Here is an 18,697-nt window from a genome sequence, read left to right on the forward strand (position 1 = left end):
TTTCCTCAGAGAGCACCACAGAGCCTTGCATCTCTCCTGCCCCATCTCTGCGGCCTTCGTCGACTTATTTTACAGATGTTAGGAGATCGACTCAAAAGGATGCCACAGACTAACCCTCCATTAACCTAACAACCCACTCTCCAATTGGGTGTTAGCCACACGCATAAGTTAGAATGGACCACACATGTTTTTATGGGACACAATTCAGAGCATACTATGCATGCTGTAGGAAATTAAGATCCCCCAAATCCTGTCTGTGCCATCTCCCTTCTTCGGGTTCCTCCTCTGGGGTCAGAACACAGCTCTGTGAAGCCCTTGGCAAGGCAGCTGTCCGTCCCCCATGCACCCAGGAGTCCTACAGAACACGTGTCTTTCCTCTCCCAACCCTTTCAGTTCCAGAAGGACAGAGGTTACATCTGTTCCCACAGCTCTGGACCCCATCATGCATATTCATGAACTAATGAATATAAGTATCTCCATCCTTGGCCAACTATGGAGGGCTTGTTGTTCTTCAGATACACAAGCAGGAGCTTGGTGAGGCGAGCCTGCCGTGAGTGACGTGGTGAACAGAGTCAGAATCCACAGCATCGGCTCTAAGAGAGCTTGCTCTCTTCTCACCTCTCCGCCTCCCTGCCAGCTGGCTGCCCCTGGGAGCTAGCCAGGCCTCACATGTGTCAAAAAACGTTGTAGATGGTGTCTCTCGAAGCACCAGTGTATCTACCACATTGATGCCACAGCTCCACGAGGCAGTTCTCGTGGCTTGTATTGTATCCCCCTGAGAAAAGAGCTGTCTCTGACCTCCTCCATCTACACAGAGCCAATCTCCTCGCCTGCCCAAGGCCAACCGTCCCAAGGTCAGGCATGCCTCCTCCCCGTCTTTGTCTAAACTCTTCTGACATCAGCCACTGCTCACAACCCACAGACAAAGTTCACAGTGTGAAGGTGTGTTAGGGAACTTAGCAGGTGGCCCCATGTCGACATCAGTAAACAGTCATGATCTGGCTACTGGTCCCCTTACCGGGCAGCTGAGTCAGTCAGTCTCTCAGCTTCCCAGTCGTGTGGTCCCTTGACTTCTGCCCCCCTGGGCCAGGAAGCCTGACTGCTGCTCCACCTACTGTCCCACAGGCTCAGATCTTAGGAAGCTTTGCTGTGCCCCAGGGTCTACGTGCCCAAGCCCCTGGTGCACCCTCTGGTCTGAGTGCCTGCCACTTCATATCTGGAGCGCGAGCCTGCTTCACCTAATGGTGGTTCCCCTTTGATGGTCCTGGAATGCAGTCTTCCTGCTTCTTAAATGACTCATCCTTATGCCCCCTAAACCCTTCTACATCATTTCCCATGCACCATTTCCATGGCCCCTCCCAATGATCTGGTAGGCGCTCCAGAGACATGGGTAGAAGGACCGTGTTAAACAACTTCCCTTTACGACACCCCTAAATGACGGTGTGTCAGGAACCCTGTGCCTGTGAATGTAACCCGATTCAGGGATAAATAGGATCGTATGCGTTGTATTAGTAGGGCCACCTCGGTGTAGGATGCGTCCTAAATCCAGACCCTTCGAAGTTTGAAGAAGAACAGATCAGACACAGAAGCTAGCAGGTATAGGGGAGAGAAGCACTCCATGAGAATGTCTGCAAGACAAGGAGCCAGGGCCTGCCCGGGGCTTCCAGAAAGGGTCCCACATGGCTGAAAGCCTGATTTGGACTGGCAGCCCCTGGTCCTTCTGGTATACCACCACTAGGTCACTGACCTTCTCCAGCACCCGCTAAGGTGAATACTCTTCTTGTTTCCAGCTCATAGATCCGGAAATGAATAAAGAGGCAAAGTATTTATCAAGGGCTGAGCCCAGGCAGCCTGGCTCTGCAGAGCCTGTACCCTCCCCACTGTGGGGCTGAGGCGGCCAAGCCATCAGAAGTGGGCATCTTTGTCCTCTTTCTGGACACTTTGCCATACATCATCTCTGCCTGCCGGGGAGGTGGGCTGTTTCCTTGGTTACGGAGACCTGACCCCAGGGCAAATGACTGTGTAAGAGAGAGAGGGAGAGAGAAATATGAACTTCCAGGGTCCCTGCATCGTAGGCACTGTGATAGAGCGAATGTGACTTGTATCTGAGAAGGACGTGCATCTTGGGGAACCAAAGAGCGGACTGGTACGCATTCGGCACAGCATAACCTGTGTTGGAATCGCTATCCCTGTAAGGGTGGATGTAGCTCCGCTAGGCATGGTGTTCTTTGCTACATTAAAGAGGTTACAGCCATGGTGAGGGGGGGGGCGGAGTACACCATAAACCTCATAATCACTCTTGAGGTGGGAAACGGCAGTGTAGGCCCAGACACCAGTGCAGAGAGGTGCCACTCCTCGTGAAGGTGCCACAAGGGCCCAGTGATGCTGGGAGACACATGGAGGCTCCCTAAGAACCCACAGAGAAGAGCGCTTCCCTCTCAGAGCTGGAGCCCTGGAGTCACTTGTAGCCTCCTGCTCTGGGGGGAAACTTCAAAGCCATGTGGGGGTGTCGGGCCTGTGACAGCTGCTAGAACCTGAGGCAGCCACCCACCTGGACTGTGCTCTTCCAAGTCCCTGAGCCACCTGCCTCCCCAGCCGTTTCTCCCTTCCTTCTGGGTGCGTCTTGCCCTTAATGCCCAGCGCCCTGAGGGCTGCCGTTAGCCTCCCCTTGGTTGGCACGTTGTTCACAGTGGCAGCAGAAAGGTCTGTGGATGATTTGCATCCTCGCCCAAGGACGGTGACGCCACCAGGACGGGACAGTGTTTGGTTCCATTGTTCACAGGTGAGCTGTGAGTTGGAGCCAATGTGGTGCTGCCTGGTCACAGCAGCTGCCCCAGGAGTTAAGCAGAGGCACTGAGGGAACGTACCCCTTCAAAGAGGAAGCTGAGAACTCTGCACATCAGCCTGCCCGGCTCTGGCGTCCCTCCAGCCAGCTCCTGCAGATGGAAGGAGGTGGATTTATTCTGTCAGAAACGCCTGGATTGCCTTTGACATGAAGAAGGGCTCAGAGGGCAGCCTGGAGACTGAGCTCTGATCAGCTCTGCTTCCACAGACAGCCGGGCTAGCAAGCCCCAAACCTGCCTGCGTCTGAAGCAGACCTCTAGCTGCTCTGAACCTCCTCGGCCCTCCCCTCGCTGCCCAGAAAGAGGGTGCCAGCAGCCTCTCCTCTCCAGTGGCCCGCATCCAATGTCTGAGCCAGGTTAGACTCCAGGATGTCTGTGTCGTTCGGTCTCACAGCCGCCCTGTGCCGTATCTCGTATCCCCCCCCCCCCACCACACACACACACACTCTACTGTGGCAGCCTGTACCTGGGAGATGGGGAGCCGAGGGCCCAACGTCCTAGGTGGGACCAAGGGGCAGAACTCAGCTGGGTCCTAGGCACCTTCTTTTGCCGTGTTTGCCAGGGTACCAGAGGAGTCCCCAGTGGCCTGTGGTTTCTTTCACGAGGTTTGAGGTGCCAGAAGTCATGAAGGGTGTGTTGGGATGTTTTCGAAGGCGTCATGGACAAAATCCAAAGGCAGCCATGTATCAGTCATTGTACAAAGCATGCACTTTCCCACGTGCATGCATGTACACACACACACGCACGCCCTGCTTTCCCTGCTCATAGTGTTTTATGAGCACATGAACTCTGAGACTTAGGGGGGGGGGGCAACTGTGACTTGGCCTCTTGCGTGACTTACCTGGGGCAGCTGGAACTAGAAACGAGGTTTGTCTGGTTTTCAGGACACCAAGCTGCCTTTTAAAAACCCATATATTCACTTAGATCTAGTGAGTTAAGAGAGAGTCGTGAGGTGAGCCAAACCCATTCAGCTCATCAGAATCAGACCTGGTCTCCCTTGTCAGAGACAGACCCAGGACTCAGGTCACACTCCCAGCCGGCACTGCCCTCTCATTCCTTCCCAACGGCCCCCTGTTCCCTGAAGTCCCTGCACAGGAAGCAGCCCGCTCCCTGTGGAACTAGCTGCAGCTCGTGCTACCCCAGGCAGTCGGCAAGCGGAGTCAGACAGACTAACAGACACACAGAAGGGTCTAGGCTTGGCTGTCCCGTCTCGGTCAATACACATGATCTCGGCACCTGTGCCCTGAGAACCACTCTGTGGCTGAAGCAGCTTCATACTGAGACCCCTTCAGGGCAGCTGTACCCTAACTGCCGCAAGCCGGGGCTGGAACCGTCTGTACAGGGGACAGCCATCTTCAGGGCAGCCTGTTTCTCACTGAGGTTCCGGAAGAAGTGGCAGGGAGCTCCCTCAGATCTGATGCTCCCCATTTCCCAGGGGAATGCAGCCTGCGAGGCCCCACTGTGTAAGGCATGCTGCTTCCTGAGAATGGGTGAGAGGAGAGAGGGGGAGACAGGGGTGTGTGTGTGTGTGTGTGTGTGTGTGAAAGGGGGGGAGAAAGGGTGTGTGTGTGTGAGTGTGTCAGCCCCCTGGATGGTACACGTGTCTCTCTCTCTCTCTCTCTCTCTAGGGGTGGGGGTGGGGGAAAGGGGTGTGGTTTGTGTGTCAAGCCCCCTGGGTGGTACACGTGTGTCTCTCTCTCTCTCTCTCTCTCTCTCTCTCTCTCTCTCTCTCTCTCTCTCTCTCTCTCTCTCTCTCTCCCTCTCCCTCTCCCTCTCCCTCTCCCTCTCCCTCTCCCTCTCCCTCTCCCTCTCCCTCTCCCTCTCCCTCTCCCTCTCCCTCTCCCTCTCCCTCTCTCTCTCTATCCCCCTGGGTGGTACAAGTGGGTAATTTGCTCCACTATTAATTGAAAGGTTAGTCATTCAAACCCACCCGGAGGCTCTTTGAAGGAAAAGCCCAGTGATTTGCTTCTGAAATGTCACAACCGTGACAGTTCTTTCTGAAACACACGAGGTTGCCAAGAGTCAGAAGTGACTCGATGGTAACTAACAATGAGAGTGAGTGAGTGAGTGAGTGAGTGAGTGAGTGAGTGAGTGAGTGAGTTAGCTAGCTAGTTCAGCAGACACAGACGGGTGTAGTTGTTCAGGGCAGTGAAGTCAGTTCTGACTCAGGGAGACATGATGGACAACAGAACACAGTACGGCCACGCCCTGTGTCACCCTTACTGTCCTGGCCCTGGGTCGATCCAGCTCCTTGACGGCCTCTCTTTTTTGCTGATTCTCTCCTTTAACAAGCAAGAGATCCGTCTCCAGGGACCAGACCCTCCTGATAAAACGTCCAAAGTCCATGAGATCAAGGCTCGCCAGGCTTGCTTCTAAGGCACACTCTGGCGGTGCCTCTCTCAAGACAGTGTGTCCGTCTGCAGTCCACAGTGCTTCCAATGGTCTCTGCAACACCCTAATTCAAAGCCATCCATTCCTCTGCAGTCTGCCCTCTTCCTTGGGCAGCTTCACATGCCTGCGATGAGATTGTAAATGTGGTTCAGATCAGTGCGCCTGAGTTCCTTCAAAGTGCCGTGCTTCCTCTTCAGAGACTCAAGTGCATCTAATCCAAGCCAGGGCACCTTCAATTGCATCACACTTGAAAGAGGTCTGGGGCAGCAGGTTTGCCCAGTGCACAGCGCCACTGGATCTCCTGACTGCTGCTTCCATGAGCACCGGTTGTGGGTCCTAGCAAAATTAAATCTTTGACAACTGCAATCTTTTCTCCATCGATCGTGATATTGTCTATTGAGCAAGTTTTGAGGATTTAGATTCTCTTTGCGAAAATGGATTTGTGTTAATGGACACACGGGGGTCGATAAAACGTCCCTCTGTTGGGGTCATTGTGTTTGCACACAACAGAAACCCACACGAGGCAGCTCAATGAAAAAGAAATCAAAGGAAAAGCAAACACATCAGTTAGGAGATACGTGTTATGGAATCAAAGAGACAATGGAAAAACCAGCACCTGGGAGCACAATTAGCCAGGCCACCTGAGCCCCTCCACGGTCAATACTCAGAAGCCCCCAGAGGACCACTTGCCAGTAACATCAGCACTGTAGCGTCCTGGTCCAGAGTTCAAAGGGTGAGGAACTGATTGGCTCAGCTTGTACCCACTCTGTACACTCTGTCCCAACCAGGCCTTCATGTAGAGCAGGCTTGACCCCTGGGGAAGAGGGACCATAGAGGTGGACACGCCTAAGGAGCGACTGTGAAGATAACCATAGGTTTCAGAGTCACTTGAGGCTCGTGTATCCACAGAGAGGCATCCATGTGTATGTAATTGTGTCTGTAGTGGGGTCGGAGAGCTCTGGGAGCAGAGTGGTTACAAGTGAGACTGCTAATCACAGGGTCAGCAGTTTGAAACCACCAGCCACTCTGGGAGAAAGATGGAACTTTCTACTCCAAGGGGAATTACAGTCTCAGAAACTCAAAGGGACGGTTCTGCCCTGTCCTGTAGGGCAGGTCACTGTGAGTCAACGTTGACTTGATGACAGGGAGTGAGAGAGGCTGGTCCATGAGGTAGGCCTTGGGCTGCTAACCATGAGGCCGGCAGTTCAAACCCACTAGCAGCACAGAGGGAGAACGACGCAGTTGTCGCCTTCTGTAAAGACTTACAGTCAGAAGCCCTTCGCAGGGTCTCTGTGAATCAGAATCGACTAGGTGGCAGTGGGTCTTGTTTTGCCTGTGTTGTAAACTAAAACATAAGCACAAAGGATATTCGGTGGGGTGGGGGGTGTTAAAATGAACTCCTGGTAGATCTCCTAACCACGCCATCTGCACCGGGAATTGATAAGATGCTGAACTAGCTGTGGCCTTGTGGGTTGACCACGCCTGGAGTCAGCGGTCACCCTGCACTGCAGCGCTGTGGCGCCCCCTGGCTGGAGCTTGGAGCACCTCCTCACTGCTGTGGGGTTGATTCCAACTCATAGTGACCCTGTAGGACCATGAAGCACTGCCCCTGTGGGTTCCCAGGACTGGAGCTGTAACTCTCCACGGGAGGAGGAAGCCTCGGCTTGCTCCCACGGAGTGACTGCTGGTTTCCAACTGCTGACCTTGTGGCTAGCAACCCAACCTGGAAATACTCTGCCACCAGGGCTCCTGCTTAGGGCATCCCTACTAGGAGGTGGCTCTTTCTACTACCATTTTAGGGAAGAGGGATCCAAGCCCGAGTGACAAGACTCGGAATGTGTCAGAGCCAGGATTCACATCGACTCTGTCCATCAAAGGCCTCATACTGCATGGTCCTCCCTGTGCCTGCCTGCCTTCCTGCCCTGGTGCTGGCCACCCACAGAGTTCTCCTCGGCCCTAGAGGAGCACTGCGACTTGACTCCACAGGCAGTGAGAAAACACAGACCAGTCTAGACGGGCCAGTGCAGACCATCAGAGGAGCTGGGGCAGGAGGAGGGAGAGTTGGAGAGCTCGCCCACCAGAGGGCGCGGGTACCAGAGCTCCATCTTCCCAGGTCCTGGCTGCAGGATGCAGACTCTGTTGCACTTACAGGCATGGCACGGGCCCTGTAGGATCCAGGGGCTTGAAAGTCATGGAGTTGGCACCCGAAACACCCTCTGGGGTCGGTAGTTTGCATGTCGGCTTTGCACCCAGCAGCACAGCTTCCGTGCCCCTGTGTTAGACCAGCCGAGTGAACCTGACCAGTGGGACTCAGAAGGAAAAGCCCAGTGATTTGCTTCTGAAATGTCACAACCGTGACAGTTTCTTCTGAAATGCACGAGGTTACCAAGACTCAGAAGTGACTCTATGGTAACTAACAATGAGAGTTAGTTAGTTAGTTAGTTAGAACTGCAGCACTTCCTTTTGGCTTCAGGGGGGCTCACACTACACAAGGCGGGGCTTTCCCCAGGCCCTCCTAGCAGCCCTGCCCTCTGCTCACTCTCTGGAAAGACTCTCAGCTCTGTCCTGGTAATGCCTGGGGGCACAGTGAGTTAGTGACACATGGGGCTGCTAACCGCCAGGTCAGCACTTTGAAAGCACCAGCCACTCAGCGGAGGGGGCGGGAGGGGGGAGATTAGGCATTCTGCTCCCGGAAAGAGTTACAGTCTCAGAAACCCACGGGGCAGTTCTCTCTACACTTCCCCCAGGGGCAGGTGTTGCCTGGCATCAGGGGGCCCTGACTCTCAGTCTGTCTCCCCCTCTCTTTCCAGGAAGTCTGTCATCCAGCTGGACCTGGCCCACACCAAGAAAGCGATGATCGTCCCGGCATTCGAGACACTGCGCTACCGGCTCTCCTTCCCAAAATCCAAAGCGGAGCTGCTGTCAATGCTGGACATGGGGACCCTCTTCACCTTCAGGTGAGGGCTCCCTGCTTCCACCCCCAGGGCCACCCGGAGACAGCCTCTCTCCTGGGACACAGTACAGGGACAGGTTCACAGTCCCTTAAGTCCCCGTACAGTGCAGGCGGTTGACCCTGCACCACTTGACTCCCCTCTCCCCCTCCTGTGGTGCTGGGGAGACAGGTCCAGCAATCTACTTTTGCAGACTGCAGCCGCAGGCAAACCTTACTGAAGAGCTTGGTTCTACTCTGTGACAGGCGGTGTCACCGTGAGCCAACAGGCTTGGTTTTTCTGGTTAACAACCACCGCCTTGCCCTCTGCACTGGCTAGCCAGCCAGCCTGATGATCACTGTTTGGGGCTGAGCCAAGGGAAGCCACAGCCCACTCAGAGACCAGAATTAGTCCCGCTGCCCCCCAACTGGACCGTGCAACCTTCCCCTCCCCTTAGCAGCTCAGCAAGCTTAAGTGTAATTTATCCAAGAGCAAAAGGCAGCTAGGTCAGCAGAAACACTTTGCTGTGCAAGATTTTCACAGCTCCTAAGTAACCAAGGTGGGATTTGAACCTTGGTCTGAGGTCCCACTCTGCCCCGCTTGGCAGCTAATCTATGATAAAGCCATTGCTTGGGCTCTTCCTATCCCATCAAAGGCTGCAGATGGCAAGACTACCTGCTCAGCAGTTTACAGGTGGAAATGAACTCCTTTGCTCTGAGTTCTGGGTTAGACGAGAGAATAGCATCCTCGCACCATCCTCCCTTTTCATGGTCTGTCAAAATGCCATTCCCGCATCTTTTGTTCTGCTTACGTTTACTGACTGTGGTTTTGGTGGAAGCTGCTGAGCTCACCCAGCTGAGGTTCAGGCTCCTGCTGGGCCATCTAGCCGAGCAACGCAACTTTCAAGTCTGCCTATTGGCCAGGGCACAGTCCACCACTGACTCGTCCTGGGAGCGTCAGTAGAAGTCTGTCCTCGGGGCGGAAAGAGCAAAATCCGGAAACAGTCCTGCTCCCTGCCGGAAGAGCTTCCCTAGCCACACCAAACACATCGCCTCACTGGAGCACCCCCTTGCTTCCAAGACCCTTCCCAGGAGTGGAACTAGAACCCAGGATGGGAAGCTCCCTTCTCCTTACAAGTCTCTGGGTGACTCATGGGTAAGCATTCTGCTGCTAACCAAGAGGTTCGCCAGTTCAAAGCCACCTTGAGATGCCTCAGAAGAAAGCCCTGGACACCAACTTCCAAATGGCCACAGCCAATGGAGACCCTCCGGGGTACCTGCGGTTCTACCTGCAAACACCTGGGGTCACCATGAGTTGGCATTGACTCGGTGGCAACCGACTGGTTTGGGTTATCTCCCTACAGGAGGCCGTTGGGGCCACCTTCTTTCTTTCCACTGAAGAGCCTTTCATTTCTGGTTGTTCACATTATTGTCCCCCAGCTCCTTCCTCTCAGGCCCCATTTGTGGCTTCCCTGACTCCTATCTTTATGCCACCGCTTGGCAGCGTGCAGAGGCCCATTCCTGCCCCACCTGCAGGGATGCGTCTCAGGCACCTCCGACGTTTTTAGATTCCTCCTTCATTCATTCAGTTGAGTGTAGCTTTCTCAGAGTACCTGTTCTGTAGGTTCTGCGAGACAGAAACATAGAAAGAGAGGTTGCCTGGTTGGTTAAGGGTCCCTTGATCCTCCCGAGCCAGGTTTGTATGCCAGCTCCACCACCTAACTATTTGTAACTTAACAATGAGTACATTAGGAGAATTTTCTGAATAGGTTTAAGGAACATTTAGTTGCAGAATATGCATAAAAAAAAACACCCTATGCCGATTCTGTAGTTTCTACCTGGACCACTTCATGCTGACATTGACTTCATGCTAGAACTGTTCTTGCACTTATTTTCCTGACATATTCCTCCCTCATTAACATGAACCCACTGTCCCCAAGGCCCCCCAGGACTCCTTTGAGTTGCTATTGACAATTTGATCCCAGCAAGATGGTTCTTTTTCTTTTTTTTCAAAACCATTTCACTGGGAGGTACCATAGATAACATATCATTCCATAGTTCAGTCACACCGAGCAGTCGTGTACAACTGCTGCCACAATCAGTTTCTAACATTCGCTTCCTTCTTGAACCCCGTGACATCGTTTGCAGATGGTTCTGAAAATAGTACAATGCTCAAGGCAGACATTCTTCACGAGTTCAACTAAACTATTGTTTGGTTTTAAGGAGCCAGTAGGGATATTTCTGGTGTATGGTTTAAAGATGACCTCAGGGTCATACATTCAGAGGTAAGTCATAAGAATTTAAAACAATAGAGACCATGTTTGAGGTAGCGCATCGTGCACGCCTCGTATGTGCTTACTGCAGAGTTGTTTATCACTCTTGTTCTCGTGTGGTTGCGTTCGTTTTCTGCTGTTGTATGAAACATTGCCACAGCCTCGGCATCTTAAAAATGCAAATGTATTACCTACCTCACAGTCGCCGAGCATCACACCCGGGCACGGCATGATGGATTTGCTGCTCAGGGCCTTGCTGAGCTGAAATCAAGGTGTCGACAGTGCTGTGGTTGTGAAACAGAAGGCATGGTTCTTGTCCATGTGGCTGTAGGACCGAGTTCCCTGTTATCCTGCTGTCAGCCGAGGGGCCCCTTCTCTCCTAAATGCCACCCAGAGTGCTTTGCCACATGGGCCCTCCCCACCAGTGGCAGCTCATACAGGACTCTTTGCTTTTTCCAAGCCAAACAGAGCATGCATCTCTCTAACTTCCTCTTCTGCTTCCAACCTCTGGGCTCAGCTTACAGGTGCTCTTGTGTACTAGGTCAGGACCAACTGCACCATACCCCCTAGAATTTCATCCATAGTCAATTGATTGGTACCCTTAATTATAGCTACAAAAATCTCTTCTCCCTGATCACGTAACAAAATCATGAGATGCTCTCACATCCTATTCACAGGTTGTGCCAACACCCAAGGAAAGCAGGGTGGGAGGTTATGCAAGGGTAAGGGTTGGTCATTGAGGGTCGCTTAGAATTCTCCATACCACAATAGCCTCTGATGGGAGTGACTATAGTACAGACCAACCCCCAACTAGTTTCATATTCATGGCACACAGAATTCTAAGAGTTCAGGGACCACATGGCTGGAATCCACCAGCCTAAGTGATTTAAGGAGTGCTAATACTAAAATTCATGACCAGAAGAGGGAATTGTAGAGCCTAAATTCCGAGCACCCAGGAGGCTATGGATGATGGTGAAAACCCAAAATCCATTTGCAGAGTCCCCACATGGTTTAAGCCTCTGTTGAATTCCCTCTGACCATTGACCAGAGTCATGAATAGTCTTGACCTCAAACAAAGTATATTAGAAAGTGGATTACCCAACCACACCCCGCACCCCCAACCCCAACCCCACACACCCCACGGCTTACTAGCCCAGGGAGGACTAATCTTCTTAGGTTCTTACCTTGTTGTGTCCTTGACGGAGATCATGGTCATGGGGATCACATAGCTATGGATCATGCCCTGACTGTCTCGGGGGAGCCCCTAGACCCATATTGTCAAGTCCTCTGCCTTACACAATGCACATCCCAGTCATGGCCCTGACCTCAATCCGTGCGGCCCACCAGTAGCTATGTGGGATTGATGTGTCCACGACGACAGTCAGGTGACTGTTTGCCCTCCCATGCCCTTTGGAAAGCTGGGCAGTGCAGCAAACCCTTGGGCACCATTATGACCTCCTGCTAGTGGTCCTCCTTATCTGGATGCTAAGTCTGGGAGGTTGTTCTGCCCATGCCCCCCATGAGGAAGGCGGACACGAGTCAGGTCAGCACAGACCCTGCTCCTCCTTCGCCTCCTCCCAACGGCTTGTCTCCGTGTGTCCTAGGTACCACGTCTGGACAAAAGGCCACGCACCTACAAACTTCGCCAAGTGGCGGACCGCCACTACGCCTTACCGGGTGGAATGGGAGGCCGACTTCGAGCCATACGTTGTCGTGAGACGGGACTGCCCAGAGTACGACCGGAGGTTCGTGGGCTTTGGCTGGAACAAGGTGGCCCACATCATGGAGCTGGACGCACAGGTGAGAAGAATGGAATGTCCCACCAGTGTGGTGGGAGGGGAAGGGAGGCCTGGTTCTTAGCACAGAAAGGGGACGTTGGAGACAAGAAAGCAGTGACCTAGGCGGGAACAAGACGTGTTCAGAGACTTAAATAAAGAATGCGCCAGTGCTCAAGGCCAGCAATTCCCAGTGTGTCCTCCATCCGTGGGTGAGAGTGGGGTTCCAGGCCAAGACCCGCCAAATCTGCATTTCCTGGGACAAAGCAACTGATCCTTTTGTTCTCACCCCGGCCTGCGGTGAAGCCCAGCGAATGAGAACCATTCATCCCCAGCACCTGAGCCCTATGGTGACACAAAGCATTCTGGGAGCTCCACTATGCATGACAGAAAGAGTTCAGCTTAGAGCCAGCTATCATTTCATCCTAGAACTACAAAGAGTGATTTTTATGCTGTATCGACTCCCGAGGCCCTTCCAGCCAGTCACCCAGTTTTTATGGAAAATCTACTTGAAAGGGAATCTTAGGCCGAGTTCCAATAGGGTAAGCCAGAGTTGGGCAGACTTGATCTGGAAAAGCTCAGGCGGTAAATATTTGAAGCTCTGTGGTCCTGCGGGTCTCTGTCAGCGTTACTCAACCCTCCGTGGTGGTGAGAAGGCTGCCCTTAGACAACACGTGGGCAGATGGGTATGGCTGTGTCCCAGTAAAACTTGATTTCCCACACCAAAGCTGCAGGGCTGAATGCCCAGGAGCTTGTCAAATTGTTGTAGTTACGTTTGGAGAAGGTTACCCGTGCCCCTGCCCCACCCCCAACTTTTCCCTTGGTATAATCGACCTGCAAGGCCCCTCAGAGAGCCCAGTGTAAATAAATATTTCTCAGCAACAACTCTCCAAATTCAGGAAAAGCCGAGTAAGCGAGCTGGGGGCTGGCTGCCCAGGAGAACCTAACAGTCCCAGGTGATGGTACCAGCACACCCAGGGTGGAGAAGTACTAATTCCGAGAGAAGGCTGCGGAACAGCGTCCATTGGTTAAAATAGAGAGCCCGGCCTCCCCTATCCAGATTCGTCTTCGGATGTGGAGAGAGAGCCCAGAGCTGCTCGCAGGCAGAAAGGTTTAATCTGCCTCGGCTTCCTCCAGCTGCAAAAGAAATGGCCCAGTCATGCGCCTAGCAGTGCGGTGAGGTGTAAACGGCTTCAAATGCAGTGGGGCTTTGCAGCCTGGGAACCGGACCTTTGTTCCTGTAGCCATCTCTGATAGCACCTTGACAACAGAGTGTCAGCAGCCCACGCCAAGCGTAAATTTACTCCTTCTGGGGAGTCAGGGAACCGGCAGGCACACGACAGGCGGTCAGCCACACCCTCGGCCGTTAGTGGGATCCCTCCCTTGCTGCCTCCGATGGACTGGGACTGATGGTGGCTCTAGAGCACACTGCGCTCCACAGAACGGCCCCGCTGGTTTCTGAGACGGTAGCTCTTGGGGGGAGTAGAAAGCTTCACCATTCCCCCAAAGAGTCATGCCAGTTTCTGTCTACTGGCCTTGCAGTTAACAGGTCACTCCATACCCACCATTTTAAGGGGGGGTCCCAAAGGTGCCCTGCCCCGCTCCGCCTCTACACAAAAGGTTGCAGTCAGCTAAACTCCAGGAGTTCAAGCCCTTCCTCTTCCTAGAAAACTAGCCGTTTGCTCAGGACTCCCCTGTCTGGGACAGTTGCCACACACACACCCCTTCCCAATTGCCCTCCTCTGACTTCCTTCCATCCAGCTCCGGGCCAGGAAACTAGATGGCCCAAGCGTATCCAATATTTGTGTGAGTGTTCTCTACAAGAGGGGTACAAAATGTTCGCGGGGGAGAGGGGTGCAGGACAGAATGGAAGAATAATGAAACGCTTCCCCAAACTTTTAGAAACACCCTCGTATTGTGAGCAGCCAAACTCCAAACCAGACCCACGGCTGTCAAGTGGATCCCAGCGCATAGCGCCTTTGGGACAGGGTAGAACCGGCCCCGTTGGGCGTCCCAAGCTGTAGGCCTCTGCAGCCACCCCATCTCTCTTGTCGGAGCAGCTGGTGGGTTCAACTCACCATCCTGTCGTTCCCCACCACATGCTTTAACCACGGTTCTACCAGGGCTCCTCTGGGGCCATACCAAAAAGCCTTTGTTATTATTTTTAATTAATTAGTGTGATTGTAAAAGAGTTTCAGCAACACACAGCTCACCTGTTGTACATCTCAATAGCTCAGTTGCTTCCAGAAGCCTTGCAGAACCATCAGCACCATCACTTCCAGGACATTTCTTCCTCCTGTGCTCCTTGCTCTTAGCTCCCCATTGCCCACGCTCCGCCCCGCCCCCCGCAGCCAGGACCCTTTGGAACTATTCATCCCATTGCTGCTTCTCTTGGTCTACCTAGCCTGGGTTTCATATGCAGCAAAACAGACAAAATCCAAACAGAACACACCAAATAGCCCAACACCAACGGCAGGGTGAAACGGAGAATACCCTCAATCGTAAAACAGAGCGGAAAACGTGAAAAACGAGAACTGTACGCATTAGGTCAAGAGGGCGACCTAATGGCGAGCTATCACTGCTCCCCCCCTTCAATATGCTCTGCCTGGTAACAAGCCCCGCCCCGGTCCACAGTCAGAGGGGGTTCACTGGAGGTTTCATCTACACAGGGGACCATGCGAATGGGTTTTGGGTTTTCATGGTCATCTGTAACCTTCTGTAAAGTGGGCGTGCAGAATTTAGGGTCCAATACCATCCCCTGCTCCAGATTTGGTCTTTATGATTTCCAGTTTGGGGGCACACAAGCTGGTGTGCTTCTTCCATGTGGAATGAGCCGACCCCTCACTGAGACACTCTTCTTCAGCAAGCCTTTGAGACGCTCTTCTTGCCGCTGGCCCGGCACCATAGGCTTTCTGCACCCCAGGCTGCTGGAGCACCCACACCTTCCGTGATCTCCTCATGGGGCAGGCATCGAGCTGAAAGCCTTTTGTTGATTTACTTATTCGCTTATTTATTTGGTCTGTGTTTCGGACTGCCTGCTGCTGGGTTGATGGTGTGATCAGTTGCCAGGATGTGATGAGGGAATTGTTCTTAGTGTGCTTCGGCCAGTTCAATATTTGGGAGTTTGTGGAGAGAGATTTGTTGGCTTTCTTATGGCAAATATATACATAACCCAACACTCACCAAGTCAACAAATTGTCCATGTGCAATCACATCACACGACTCCAGTGACATCGTCCGTGTTGTCCCCCCACCCACAGCATCCCTTACTGCTAAGTTTTCTGTTGAGATAAACAGATGTTCAGTGCTTCCTAAACAGTGACTCCTCTCCCATTCCCCTCTCTCGCCCCATCCAAATCAACAAACAAACTCAATGCCAATTCTCATAGCGATCCTATAGGATGGAGTAGAGCCACCCCTATAGGTTTCCAAGGTTTTACCTGTTTATGGGAGTAGAAAGCCTTATTTTTCTAAAGCAAAGCTGGTGGTGGATTTGAACTACTAACCTTGTGGTTAGCAACCCAATACACTACCTACCACAGTACCCGGGTTTTTCCCCTTGCCCTTGGAAAGTACCAATACACCCAGCCTCTATGCTTTTGCCCTGTCCAGCGTTATCAGTGAGATCTTGACAATACTTGCCTCTTTGTGTTTGGGTTACTTCACCCGCCATAACATCTTCAAGGTTCATGCACGTAGTAGATGGGCCAGGACTCCTGTGTGTTTTCAATGACTGTGTGTGTACACCACATTGTGTCCATCCATCCGTCTATTCATGAGCATCTAGGCGATCGCCGCCCCTGGACTCTCGTGGGAAAGTGCCGCAGTGAACACTGGTGTATGTGGGAACTTGTGTTCTCAGGGTCTTTGTTTCTCCATGTTTCTCTCTGTGCTCTTCTCCTGAGGGTGTCACATGTCACCCAGGTCCTGTGAGCCATCACAGAGGCCGATGGCAGGGAACTGAGCAGGAGACGCCCCCCTGGTTGGCACCGTCCTAGAATGGCGATGTGCGTGTGCATGCACGCCATCAAGAACCTTCTTCTGTGGCCCAGAAGCTGGGCGCCTCATCCCTACAGAAATCCCTCAAGGGCTGTAGTTTTAATCTACAGAGGACACGAAGACTCAAGGAAGCTAAGCCATCATCCAGGGTCACAGTAGTGGCCCCAGGTGGTGGCGTTCCAGCGCTGGTGTGCTTCCCATGGTGCACGATGGGTCGTGGCGCCTCTCACCAGTTCGTTAGCTACCCCTTCCCTCTGAGTGTCCGCGTGCCCGGGAGGGCTCCTGCGGGTGCTCACGCTGCTGTGGTCTTCTTCTAGGAATACGAGTTCATCGTGCTGCCCAACGCCTACATGATCCACATGCCCCACGCCCCCAGCTTCGACATCACCAAGTTCCGCTCCAACAAGCAATACCGCATCTGTCTCAAAACGCTGAAGGAGGAGTTTCAGCAGGACATGTCGCGGCGCTACGGCTTCGCCGCCCTCAAGTATCTCACGGCGGAGAACAACAGCTAGCCCCACGACCGCCCACCACCAGGGGAGACGCACTCCGGGGGAGCACTGCTCGCTGTTGGGGGGGCTCGGCCCTCCAACTCACAACAGAGCGCTGCTCTTTGGTTTGTTTTCGTTTGTATCTTTGGCCCGAGATCGGGAAGGAGGTTCCAGCAACCCCGTCTGCCCCACTACCAGGATTCCCAGAGTGTGGGACAGCAGCCTACCATTGTTGTCTCTTCAAGAATGGGACCCGGAGGCTGAGGAGGGAGTCAAGGGGTCGCCCCCAGACCGTAGAGCCGCACCACCCAGGCAGGTCTTTAGGATGAGCTCTTTGCTTGTTAATGACTGTGCTCCCCACCATCGCTGGGAGACAGGGACCCCCGGGGAGTGAGGGGGGTGGGGGTTGGGAATGAGCCATCCCAGGACAGAAAAGCAAAACGGTGTTTCTATGAAGACAGGGAGCCCTTTCTGCCCTGCAGGCTGGATGGAGAACCAAGACAAGGGCCGGTCAGTGCTGTAAACCAGCCTTTGGGAAGATCCAATGGGGACGTCCCATGCGGAGGGACCTGGAGGAGGTGGTGGTTGGCTCTTTATCCTCAAGGCCCCCCTGGCTTTGTTTTGAGTTGATTTTGTTTGGGGCATTTTGTTTTTGTGTCTTTCTTTCTTTTGGGTCTGGGAATTCACAATAGAGAAGCTGGCCCTCCATGCCCCTCTGTCAGCGGAACAGGGAACAGAGGGGTCTTCAGCCAGCCAGTTACCTATGGGCAGCCTTCTTCATGAGGGCACCCAAGCACCCCTGATAGAAACTCCCAGCACTCCTGAATCCAGGAGAAGCGGAACTTCTAGGGCTGACTCTGTATGCCAGACACCTTTCTCCCGGCATTCGAAGGGAGAGTGTTTGTGCCCCCAGAAAGGTACCACCCTCCCAGGCCTGGAGAAGAACTTGCATAATTACTGGGAGCCCAGGCCTGAAGAGTCGCCTGCCGTTTGGAGACCGAGGGAGGGACACGTGTGGGCCCCGCTGTCTCCTGCCTGCTTCACTGTGGATGGGAAGAGGTCACCACCTCTGTCTCCCTAGGGGACCTGCCCCTCTACCTCCCCCCACCTCCCCAGAGAGGCAGCACCTTCACCACCACACCGATCGAGGAGACACTGGACTTTCTGCCCATTTGCGTTCATCTTCAATATTAATGTTGTGTTTACATTGACAAGAACACGAGTTAATGCCCTACCCTCTGCTGGGCTGTTTGTATTGAGTTGCAATGTGACCAGTGCAAGCTGCATTCAATAAAGGAAAGTAAGACGCTCCTGCCCAGGCCCTGGCACTGCCCTGGGGGCTGCGCAGACCCACTCTGGTCAGCGAGCAAAGCCTGCGACAGCAGTTCATCCCTCTCATCATCTGAACGTATAACCGTTCCCCGCTGCCCTGAAGTTAGACCTTACTGTATCCTCTGCTCCCCTCAAAGCGTTTTCAAATCTGCCATCTGGCCCTGAGGCCCGGTGTCTCACAACCCAGACACGGCCGGTAAGACCCCTCAGAGTGAGCAGTGGGGCAGTCGACACCCATTCTTTGTCCCAGTAATTACATGGAACCCCATAATAGTCAGGTCCATGAGACGCCCTTCAACGTGTTACCTGCTCACATGGTTGCTTCACTCAGCTTTCTTTATACCAAGATGAGGCAAGCTACAATTAGGACTCACCTTTATACAGATCTACATAAGTTTACATATTCATATATATACTTGCATATGGAAGCCCATACACATCAGTATGTCTATATGATGGATAGCTATATGCATATATAACTCAGAAACTCACTGCCATCGAGTTGATCCCGACTCAAAGGGACCCTATAGGACCGAGTAGAACTGCCCCTGTGGGTTTCCGAGATTAACTCTTTACAGGAGTAGAGACCCCTGTCATTCTCCTGCAGAGCGCCCAGTGGTTTCAAACTACTGGCTTTGAGGTTGGCAGGCCAACAATAACCACT

General features: G+C 53.2%; 1 protein-coding gene across 2 annotated transcripts in view; it reads left to right on the top strand.

Annotated features, from left to right (window-relative positions):
- Positions 1–18,015, top strand: part of LARGE1 (LARGE xylosyl- and glucuronyltransferase 1) — a 646,479-nt gene extending 628,464 nt beyond the window's left edge. For both annotated transcript variants that reach the window (XM_075551019.1, XM_075551018.1), the window contains 3 exons: positions 8,045–8,191; positions 12,041–12,236; positions 16,528–18,015. In XM_075551019.1, coding sequence (XP_075407134.1) covers positions 8,045–8,191; positions 12,041–12,236; positions 16,528–16,725 — 541 coding nt within the window. In that variant the 3' untranslated portion in view covers positions 16,726–18,015. The remainder of the gene's footprint in view (positions 1–8,044; positions 8,192–12,040; positions 12,237–16,527) is intronic.
- The last annotated feature ends 682 nt before the right edge of the window (positions 18,016–18,697 follow it).

This window comes from Tenrec ecaudatus, chromosome 6 (assembly GCF_050624435.1).
Source record: "Tenrec ecaudatus isolate mTenEca1 chromosome 6, mTenEca1.hap1, whole genome shotgun sequence".
In the NCBI taxonomy this organism is placed as follows: Eukaryota; Metazoa; Chordata; class Mammalia; order Afrosoricida; family Tenrecidae; genus Tenrec; species Tenrec ecaudatus.